The sequence below is a fragment of the Camelina sativa genome, chromosome 2 (assembly GCF_000633955.1).
Source record: "Camelina sativa cultivar DH55 chromosome 2, Cs, whole genome shotgun sequence".
Classification (NCBI taxonomy): Eukaryota; Viridiplantae; Streptophyta; class Magnoliopsida; order Brassicales; family Brassicaceae; genus Camelina; species Camelina sativa.
In genome coordinates this window covers 27,829,936-27,840,907 of record NC_025686.1, presented here as the reverse complement: position 1 = coordinate 27,840,907, position 10,972 = coordinate 27,829,936, and the positions used below count along the sequence as shown (strand labels likewise).

The following is a 10,972-nucleotide window of genomic DNA, read 5'->3' as shown; positions in this document are numbered from 1 at the left end:
GACCTGGTTAAATTGATTAAATAGGTGTTTTTATATGTAATTGTATAAAATTTCACTAGCGCAGTTGGTTAATAACTACAGTAATGACCTCTCATTTCCGAGTTCGAGCCCCCAATATAACCTAAAATTTTTGGGTCCGCCCCTGTGATAGAGTAATACAGATTTTCAAAGATATTAGAAGATATCAAGTTTGAAGCCTAATATCTTTGAAAATCTGTATTCAACGTTAACATACATGTTTCCGGTCGTTAAATAAATATTGAAGACTAATGATGTTCTCATGATCTCATCTCTCTCATCTTGACTACGCAAGTGTTCTCTTTAAGCTCTTTCCCGTTTACTACATTAGTCTTCTTCTTTCTTTAATATAGTAAATGTTTTCGGTCGTTAATTAAATTTTAAAATACAATTAAAAAAAAAAAAAGGAAAAGCCACTTGCATCAATAACAGACGTATCAGTATCATCTCCTGATCATCTTAAGCAATACTCTTTCGTTTTTATACCTTTAATTATATGATTATATCAGTAGTTAAAAGATAAAATAAAAAAGTAACCTTAATGTTTAATAAACATACTGTATGACCCAATAATGAGATGAATGATGAATTCAAGGAATATACGCATCTCCGATCTTTTTCTTCCTCAACATATTATAAAGCGAAAGCCTACCGTCTCAAAAAAAGAAATAGACAGACGAAAGAAGAAAAAGCAAAACAAATCATGGTTTGGTCAAAACAATGAGGCAATACTCACAAAGCTCCAACGTCTACTTCACAAATTTCCAACGTTTGCATTAAACTTTCTACACCGGCACACACAAAGCTCCTCCAATATCCTAAAGTGAATGAACACGTCTCTCCCTTTATCGTAATTTAATTGGGCCAAAACGAGTTAGGTAAACGGACTCGAAATGGGCTTCACAGACCAAAGCCCATAGTGAGTCACGAATCACGTGATATGCACGTGAGTATGGGTTTTAGTCAGGCGCTTTCTCTGTTCTTCATCTTTCCCCTCAAACTCCTTAACAATGCTAAAACCCTCAGCTCAATGAAAAAACTCATCTCCGCCATTACAATCACACATGAAACCTCTCCTCTTTCTACTCGTTTCCTGACCTAATCATGCAATACGGGTCTTTCAAACCACTCTTCCTCCGCCTCGCAGCTTCCTCTTTCACCTCCGTCGTCGAGCTGCCGCCATTACCGCATCGAGCGATCTCTTTACTGGTCGCGAGATTCTTCTCTTCTTATAACTCCGGCGTCGGTCATTTTACTTCTACGAGACGACCTCAATACGACGAGGAGTCACGGAGTGTTAGGGTTCCGGTATGGTGGGATTTCGAAAACTGCCATTTGCCGGCAGGTGCGACGAGTGTCTTCAAATTGTCTCAAACCATCACATCCGCCGTTAGAAACATCGGAATCAAAGGACCTATCAACATCACAGCCTTCGGAGACTTAATCCAGCTCTCTAGAACTAACCAAGAAGCTCTCTCCGCTACTGGAATCACTCTCACTCATGTTCCTCAAGGTCATCTCTATGCAAAAGCTTACTTTTTTTAACTGATTGGGAAAGAAAAAAAAACCTAAACTTTTTTTTTGTAATGTGATGTGAATTCACAGGTGGGAAGAACAGTACGGATAGATCTTTGATTACAGATCTAATGTGTTGGGTTAGTCAGAATCCACCTCCTGCTCATCTCTTCTTAATCTCTAGCGATAGTGATTTCGCCACTGTGTTACATAGGTTGAGGATGAGTAATTACAACATTTTGCTTGCGGGAAACGAAGAAGCTACGCCTGGTGTGTTGTGTAGTGCTGCTTCCATTATGTGGGATTGGGATGCTTTAGTTAGAGGGAAATACACAGCATGTAAACACTTTAACCAGCCACCTGATGGTCCTTTTAATTCTTGGTATGGTCACTATAGAACTCCTCTTCTTGACCCATTTGCCACTACCAACAGCAGTCAAGTAGTATCTTTTACTAGTTTGAAAACCGTAGAGTTGCTTGAAGCGAATTCGGGTTCTTGTAAGGCATGTCGTCGTATCCCGAAAGAAGTTGTTAAGCAGATTGGTTTGATATTGAGTTGGTATCCTAAGGGAGCACCAATTACTGAACTACGTGAGCAGCTGCGTAAGAGGAAAGTATCTCTAGATAGAGACTTTTATGGATACAAGAGTTTTTCGAGGTTTCTGTTATCTATGCCAAAGATCTTACAGGTTGTTCCGGTGGGGGATGGTATGTTTTTAATTCATGCTGCTGTTAACCAAGATATGGATATCAAAGCCTCATCGCCGAAGTTAAGTAGCGAGAATCCCAAAGATTTTAGTGTTGAAAAGATGTGTCAGAAGATGAAACAGAATGATGAAGACGTGAAAGAGGAATCTCAATCACAAGAGAGTTCTCAAGAGCCTGTTTCTGTAATTAGGCAGGTGGATGTTAAGGCAAAAGACGAATCCATGAAACAAAACCAGCTAGTTTATACTGCTGTTGATGATGTTTCTTCTTCTGACGAAAAAGACGGATTTTGTAAGAAGCTAAATAGACTATGGTTTGGCTCACCTGAAATGGAGTTAGAGCATCTCCAAGCAAAGAAACATATTTCTGGAAATGGAGACGAAGGGAAAGGAGTCGTTGGTGAAGGAAAAGTGGTGGATAAGGACTTAGAATCTCGAACTGCAGAATCTGCTGAGGAGGTAAAAGACACTAAAGTAGGCAACGAGAAATCTAAGAGTCCGGGGCTTGTGATTCGACTTGTAAAGAGATTCAAGTCTTTTTGGGGAAGCAATGCAGACGTTAGCAATGCAGCAGCAACTACACCTCATCAAGTAAATGACATTTTTGCAGAAGATTTTTTTTGGAAAGATGTTCAGTCTTTCATTAATTCTCCAAGAGGGTTCGTCCTTGTTTCTCACTCAATCTCAAGGTTCTTATTCTTCTCTTTTCCCTTAGCAATGTTTCTGCATTAGCTTTTCAGGGAAAGATAATAGTCAATTAACGGCCACTTTCTTTGTTTTATTACTTTGTTCAGAGAAGCGTTGTCTAAGAATCTGAAGGACGAAGGACCTTCATCTCTCAAACCTCTCGATGTATCCAAAATGCTTGATTTAGTATCTCTGTTAATATCAGAGAAGGAATGGATAAAAGAGAATCCTTCTGATGCTCTACCTTTTAGAGTAACTAGGTTCATCGAGAAAAGCTTTTGTGTTAGCAGCAATATACCTGCTACGGATGGATTGAGATCGATATTTGTGAATATGTCAAAATCAATGTGTGACGAAGAAGAAGATGGTGAGAAAACTCCCAAGAACATTGGTATGAGCCAGAGACCTAAAGAAAGATCGAGAAGCCAGGTGATTGCGGATTGTCATAAGCTGGTAAAGAAGATAACAGAGGAGAACCCTGGTGGGTATAACATGAGTAACTTGAAGAAAGACTTTTTGGACAGATTTGGATACCGTTTAGAATATCATAACCTCGGTTATCCGAAGCTTCAGTCTTTGATACAAATGATGCCTGAGGCTAGGATTGAATCAGGATACATTGTTCCTTCGTCAACCCCGGTTCCATATGAATCTGATTCATCATCATTCGAAGATCTTGGTCCAGTTTCCAAGAAGACTCATAAGAGTGAGCCATCTGATTATGATGACTCAGAGACGGAGGATGAAGCTTCTTTAGAAAAGAGTGGCGATGGAAGGAAGAAAGAAAAAGATGGAACAAATAACGATTTGTTCCAAATTTTGGGTTCTTGGGACACTGACAAGAAGCAGAAGAAACCTACAGAGACTTTTGGTGAAGATAAGCTTGTTGAAGGAATATTGATTAGCTTGAGAAAGAAACCATCATGCGAGTCTAAGATTCAAAATTGAACAAGTTTGTTTTAACCGGTGGCTAAAGATTCAGGTTTCTAGATTATAACTTAGTTGGTTAGTAGTGTTGGTTTAGCTGGTTTTGTCCATTACGATTTGGACACATTCGATTATGATTTTATAGGATTATATTAGACCTTTTTGAGTAAAAATAAAAAAACGCCATGTATTTGCAACGTACTCTCAAAGGTCACAGCAGCAGGACCGGGAACGATCAGAGCAGCAACAGAGTCTGCTAAATCTAACCCGGATGGTTACCAAAATATTTCGATGCGTCATGGTGATCGCATTGACGTACATATTTCCCTACAATATCATTTTAATATTAATTATTTGTTTATCTTAACTTATAATAGTTAGGAAATATGATGTTTCACAATACTTTGGGTAATAGAAAAATATACTCTATAGTTCAATGCGAAGCACACCGAAAGAGTGAACATTTTATTAACGTAAATTTTATAAAGGCAAAATATATGGAACCATGTAACTAATTAAGTCCGGGGTACGTAATCTCAACGGGAGACAAAGCGAAAGTTTCAGGCGCCGGAGACGGAGACAATACCGACTTCTCCGCCTGAAAATCACAATACTCTCTCAGATTATTCCCTTCCATAGTCGTAAGCCCTAAAGAAGTAAACATAACAGACCAACAATCTTTCTCAACCAACCCAACAGCTCCACAACAATCTTTGTCGATTCCACCTTTAACCGCCGCTCCATTCGTAGCAATTTGACTAAGGAAAAACTTGACGATCTCGTCGGTGCATGACTTAAGCTCCAACCCCGCGTTCCAACAATCCATTAAGTTTCCAGCACCGGAGTGATCCGTAGCCAGCGTCGAGACCTGGATCTTCCTTGCCTCGGCTACCATGATGACGGCATGAACGGTCGATATGAGATACGAAATCGTTAGAAATGTGACAAGAGAAGGCTTTGAAGTAGTTTTTGTAACCATTACTTTTTTTTTTCTTTACGTGTGTGAGATGTTATATGCCTACTACGACTACGATATGTGACGCATATATATATATAGTGGAAGAAACTAAAAATAAGGAAGCTGAGAAGTTTTTGTTAATCGTTAAATTTGTGTTATTTATCAGAAGTGATCGTGGTTAATTAAGCACATTTATAGCACTCTTTTATAGTAATATTATCCGTTACGTTATTATTTGTATTTGTATCCCTTGAATATCTAATGGGCCAATTGAATTGGGCTTTAAATCATATTTTGGTCATATACTAAATAATTGAGTCGGTTTTAATATAAGCCCATTCCTTAGTAACGACGCTGTAAGTTTTTTCAGGCGAACTAAAAGGAGGGATGAGCGCGACGGCGGAGCTGCCGACGAAGGAGGCACACGTGCTTAAAGGCCACGAGGGAGCGGTTTTAGCGGCGAGGTTTAACGGAGACGGGAACTACGCTCTCACCTGCGGTAAGGATCGAACCATCCGTCTCTGGAACCCGCACCGTGGAATCCTAATCAAGACCTATAAATCCCATGGCCGTGAAGTCCGTGACGTTCATGTTACTTCGTATGATCTCAGCTCTTTCCCTTCTCCAATTGTCGTGATTCTGATTCAAATTTGTGCAGTATCATAGTCCGAGTCTATTAGAATTTGGTCGTGTGTGTTTCTGTTGGTGATTTCGATTATATATTATTGTCCAAATAGTTTGATTCTGATACTAATGAGAGTGTTTGATTATTCATAGTTCTATGCTTTTTTGTTGCTTGCAGCTAGAAACAATCGAATTAGACACGAAAGTTCAGATTTTTATGAGTTTGTGTTTCATTGTTGTCAAGCAAATTGGAGTTTTATGTTGTGGAGGCTAATATTGATGAGTGTGTTTGTTTGTATATTTCATATTTTGATGATTTTTTTTTTTATTAACACAGAGACAATGCTAAATTTTGTTCATGTGGTGGTGATCGGCAAGTTTATTACTGGGATGTTTCAACCGGACGTGTAATTCGTAAATTCCGTGGTCACGATGGAGAGGTATATATGTCTCAAAGAACTAGGAATTCATGTCGCCTATGGTTTGGTTTGCGTATATGTATTTATCATTTATTGTCTTCTAATGAACAATGGCTCTTATCAGGTGAATGCAGTGAAGTTCAATGATTCATCATCTGTAGTTGTATCAGCTGGTTTTGATCGTTCACTACGTGTATGGGACTGCAGATCTCACAGTGTTGAGCCTGTTCAGGTTTTACTTCTTTCGTGTTCTGTGGTTTCAAATCCTGTCAATAATTTAGAACTGTAAATATAACTGGCTTTTTTTGTTTATTGTTTTCTCAGATCATTGATACGTTTTTGGATACAGTCATGTCTGTTGTTTTAACAAAGACTGAGATTATTGGTGGTAGTGTTGATGGAACTGTTCGCACGTTTGACATGCGTATTGGCAGGTTTGTATAAACTCCATACAAGAAAACAAAATCTTTCTTTCTTCTGAGTTCTGAGTATCAAATAATTGATTGGGAATTTTTTGTTTTTGTTGGAATCAGGGAGATGTCAGATAACTTAGGCCAACCAGTTAGTTGTATATCGATATCAAATGATGGAAACTGTGTTCTAGCTGGTTGCTTGGATTCTACTCTGCGTCTACTTGATAGGTAAAAGAAACGAAATTTTATGTAAATAATTAAACTTTTGATTTCTCTTTTAGATGTGTCTTAATTCTTGTGAGTCTCTTTCGAAATTACAGAACCACAGGAGAGCTACTCCAAGTCTATAGAGGTCATATATCGAAGGTTAGTCATTAGTTTGAAAGATAATGTAACCATAGTTCATGATAGCTTCTTAGTTACAACATTAATGACTGTTTGTTTTTGTGTGTAAAACAGTCATTTAAAACCGATTGTTGCCTCACTAATTCGGATGCACATGTAATCGGAGGATCAGAGGATGGATTAGTTTTCTTTTGGGATTTAGTAGATGCAAAAGTGGTATCGAAATTTCGAGCTCACGATTTAGTGGTAAAGATTCATTTCTTTGTCTTTTATAACCCGTTTAAACTTTAACGAGTACTATATTGATCTTGATTTTTCTTGGATATGTTATATTTTTTTGGCAGGTGACAAGCGTGAGTTACCACCCTAAAGAAGACTGTATGTTGACCTCTTCAGTCGATGGTACAATTCGTGTCTGGAAAAAATGAAGAGAGACAAGAATTCTTCTTGATTATGACGGATCTTGTTTCCTTGTTTTCAGTTTTTTAACATTTGACAGTGTATGTACTCTGTTGTTTGTATACAAAAGCCTGTTTTTGGAGGTGAAATGTTTTGTAAATTTGCTTACCTGTACGAAGAAACTCTTTTGGGCTTGGTTTAATTCTAAAAGCCTAATTTAAAAAAAAAAAAAAAGGACGTAAAGAAAAGGATGGACTTAGTCAACGAAAGCCCATATATGAAAAAAATGAATGGAAAGATATTTGAGGATCAAAAAGGTGTGGCTGCTGGGATTCGAGCCCAGGTCTCCACGGCCACAACGTGGAATTCTAACCACTAAACTACAGCCACTTTGTTGGTAGAGCTCAAATATAATAATATATAACAGTAACTTTGAACTATTCGATTACCCATTAGGTTGGACTTGGAATCAAAGAAAAAGCCGGTTAAAATATTTTCCCTACTTTACCTTTTGAATCTACCAAAATAGCAATTTAAGATTATTATTATTCTTCCCATTATTCTCACGTTTAAAAAGACAAACGAAACTGCAGCTCTGATTTTGATTTATCACTTGCAAAAGAGAATAATCACATAGCTGGAAAATATGGGGTAGCAGTGAAGAAGAACATGGCAAATAGCATATTAAGACCAATCCTTTGCATGTGTTCTTTCACATATTATATCTATTTAATCTCTTATCCGCCGTCCTGTTATTTTACTTTCATTAGTAAAGACAGATTCAACTTCACAAATCACAATTAACAACATAAATGACACTTTCCTTCAAGTGATATATATCTTTTACTTATTACAAGAATTGACATATTAAAGTCATTTTTCCGACCAACCACTATTAAAAAAAAAAGACTTTAGAAGACATTAAGCAATAGACAGTTTAACGATAATCGCTACAGTTTACGACATTAAGCAATAGACAGTTTAACGATAATCGCTACATTTTACGACATTAAGCATATATATATACACATATATAAGGTTATCCCCAACGGGGGCTTTTAAGAGAGGTTTTAGTGGAAAAGTAGGAAGAAAATAAATCAGAAAGAAAATAAAAGAAGAAGAGCTCCTCTTATTTAGTATACTCGATTTAATATAAGAGGCTGTGAGGTGTCAGCGCATGGTTGGATGAAGAGTTTTATTGAGAACCATTTTTTTTTCCCGATTGTGTTCTTCCCTTCCTCTCTCTTTCTCTCGCTCTCTGTCGCGAATCTCTTAATCGGAGGAGATTGATGATAGACTCTGGTCTCATCAATTGAATTGGTTGGAATCGTTGGAGATTGGAATTGAAAGTTACGAGAAGAGCAGAGAGGCCAACACTATAAAAAGCAGGCTTTGATCTCACTACCTCCACCGTGATCCCTCCACTGCTGCTCTTGCTCAAGCTTACGCTCCCGGTCAGGTACCATCCACGAGACTCTCGCTTTTAGACTTTTAGTTCTCCCTCCTGTTATATATGCAAATCTCCGGTGAAATTAGTAGTATCCGATGATAATGTTTTTTTGTGTGTGTGTTGGATCGTTTCTGTAACTTATATCTGGATGCATCTTGTTAGTCAATAAACTAGATAATTGTAGGTTATATAGAAACGGCCTTATTGGTGTTTATATAGGATGCATCTTGGAAGAGTATCAACATGATTTGCATGATCAAATTGGTGTTGTTTGTGTTGTTGGTTCTTTCTTTTCACTCTCAATCTTTGTCAAAGCAACATCCTACTATCGAGAGTCTGCTTGACCGTTTAGATTCTCTAAGACCAATTCTGTCTGTATAAAAATCAGCAGCTAAGGGTCTATTGCAAAGACTGCTTCCCACACAATTTCGTAGCTTTGATTTCAGAATTATCTCAAAGGTTCTTCCTTTTTTGCCTTTAACCCTGTTGTGCTAGAGTTAGATTTTACAGTAGTGATTGTTTTTTTTTGTTTCAATAGGATGTTTGTGGTGGGAGTAGCTACCAGAGACTATTCTCTTCCAAGCTTTGTTTATTTCTAACTTGGATTTCAGGATTAAAGGCACAACTGGAGTTGAGATTGCTTCTGGCCTCAATTGGTATTTGAAGTATAAATGTAATGCTCATGTTTCTTGGGACAAGACTGGTGGCATTCAGATTGCCTCTGTTCCACAGCCTGGATACTATCACCAACATGTTGTTACATCTAGCTGTAAGACATATACACGTCTTGGAATCAAACTTTTCTCATGTGTCAATGGTTATGTAATGAATCACTCACGTCACATAGCTGCTCCTGCTTACTTGTTTACTTCCAGATTCATATGTTTGGTGGGGATGGGATGGGAGAGAGAGATTATCTTTGTTTAGAGCCTCTTGCTCGTTGTTGACTGCTTCTATTTTATGAAAATGGTTACAAGGATCAAGGATATGGAAATCTCCAAACACCAGGTACTTCTCTTTTATTTTCTCTGCAAACTATGGGCTGGATCAGTTGATGCAGATGCAGTTTTATGGTTGTGATCAGAACATGTCTAGTATGGGTAACTCCGGGTTGATGCAGCATGAAGTTTATGGTTATGATCAGAACTTGTGTACGAGTGATATTACCGACAGAAACGTTCCAGATCCTAGTCTCTCAAACACAGTCTGAGATTTCTCTGAAATCAATCAAACTGTCCAATTATGAAGCTGTCTATGCATTGCATTGGTGTCTATTTGGTAGTACGAGGACAATTAATATGTATATTGCATCAACATATAATTTTCTTTATTTGTACCTTCTTTATGAATAAGAACATTGTGTTTAGTAAGTGTTGTTCTTGGTCTATATTTTGGTTCTATCTCTGCATTGTCACAAAATTTACAAGTTCAATATAGTTCTTTTTCGGTTCTGTTTTAGCGAATAAAAAGTTACCAAATTACACCCATCAAAGAGGGAGTTATGGGTGAGTTTATGAACAAGATTGCGTATGCTTTTCTTAAATGTGGCTAGCTTAAAATTTTATTCTCAAGATTGTTTCTGCAGTTGGTATTATGGTAAGCATTTCCTCTTTTTATGTATTTTACTTGTCATTTATTATGTTTTAATGTTTCCTATGTTTTAAATTTTATGAAATGCAATAATTTTATAAACATATATCTCAAATGCAATAATTTCATATTCTAATTTAATTTTTTTATTTTCAAAAAAAATAAAATAATTAAGAGACTCAAAATAAGAACCCACCATTGGGGGAAAAACTTTTAATTAACAAACCCAAAGTTCTTAATCATCTCAAACTACAAAATATATGAATAAACAATTTAAGAACCCTTAAAATATATCCCCCCATTGGGCTTGCCCTAAACATGAGATTTAGTTCCCTATTGAGATTCAAGATTTTGATTTAAATAAGTTACATTTGTAACGGTAGGTTTTAGCGCCCCTAACGGTAAACACCACTTTTAGCTTAAAAGGTAAAATATACATACGGTACGAATCATCTCATTAATCTTATTCTTACCCGAACAATCTACTAGATCATGGAAAAGAAAACAATCTAGTTCGGTCCGAATCTGATCAAGTGACGTACGGTTATAGAACTCTTAGAACGAACCAGTTGTCTAGCGAGTATATAGTTTTGAAGAACTGTACTTGCAAAGTTGAAACTGGCGATGAGCTGTCGAAAGGCAAAGACCTAACGTGACCGCTGCCCGTAAAAATCTCAAAGCTGCCCGAAATCTGAGAAAGGAGAGTTCCTTAATCCGGACCATTTAGACTTTTTTTTGTTGTTGTTGGTTTGGTTGTCAAAAGTACAACAAAGCAAATCTCACAGCTGTTCGATATTGTTTTATTCATCTTTATAAACTTTCGTTTGTTTTTTCCCGATAAATTTGGGATTAATTATATAGAATATGACTTTTCAAAGTTAATGCAACTACAAATAATTGCAAAAAAAAAAAAAAAAAAA

The 10,972-nt window shown here is 37.0% G+C and overlaps 3 protein-coding genes, 1 long non-coding RNA gene and 1 other non-coding gene across 5 annotated transcripts; 3 read left to right on the top strand and 2 right to left on the bottom strand.

Moving 5' to 3' along the window:
- On the top strand, window positions 1,051-4,055 carry LOC104743447. The gene is made up of 3 exons (XM_010464531.1): window positions 1,051-1,531; window positions 1,624-2,929; window positions 3,035-4,055. Exons 1-3 carry the CDS (start codon window positions 1,123-1,125, stop codon window positions 3,873-3,875), a joined length of 2,556 nt encoding a protein of 851 aa, XP_010462833.1. The 5' UTR covers window positions 1,051-1,122; the 3' UTR covers window positions 3,876-4,055.
- Window positions 4,366-4,857, bottom strand: LOC104743437 (egg cell-secreted protein 1.5-like). Its single transcript, XM_010464524.1, has one exon. It carries the CDS (start codon window positions 4,831-4,833, stop codon window positions 4,366-4,368), a length of 468 nt encoding a protein of 155 aa, XP_010462826.1. The 5' UTR covers window positions 4,834-4,857.
- Window positions 5,153-7,214, top strand: LOC104743431 (WD repeat domain-containing protein 83-like). Its single transcript, XM_010464517.2, has 8 exons — window positions 5,153-5,411; window positions 5,774-5,876; window positions 5,980-6,087; window positions 6,180-6,289; window positions 6,389-6,496; window positions 6,589-6,634; window positions 6,728-6,859; window positions 6,958-7,214. Exons 1-8 carry the CDS (start codon window positions 5,200-5,202, stop codon window positions 7,039-7,041), a joined length of 903 nt encoding a protein of 300 aa, XP_010462819.1. The 5' UTR covers window positions 5,153-5,199; the 3' UTR covers window positions 7,042-7,214.
- Window positions 7,331-7,402, bottom strand: TRNAH-GUG. Its single transcript has one exon. It is a non-coding gene; the product is annotated as a tRNA-His (tRNA).
- LOC104743427 lies at window positions 8,860-9,809 on the top strand. Its single transcript, XR_002034113.1, has 4 exons — window positions 8,860-8,921; window positions 9,074-9,231; window positions 9,338-9,470; window positions 9,547-9,809. It is a non-coding gene; the product is annotated as an uncharacterized LOC104743427 (long non-coding RNA).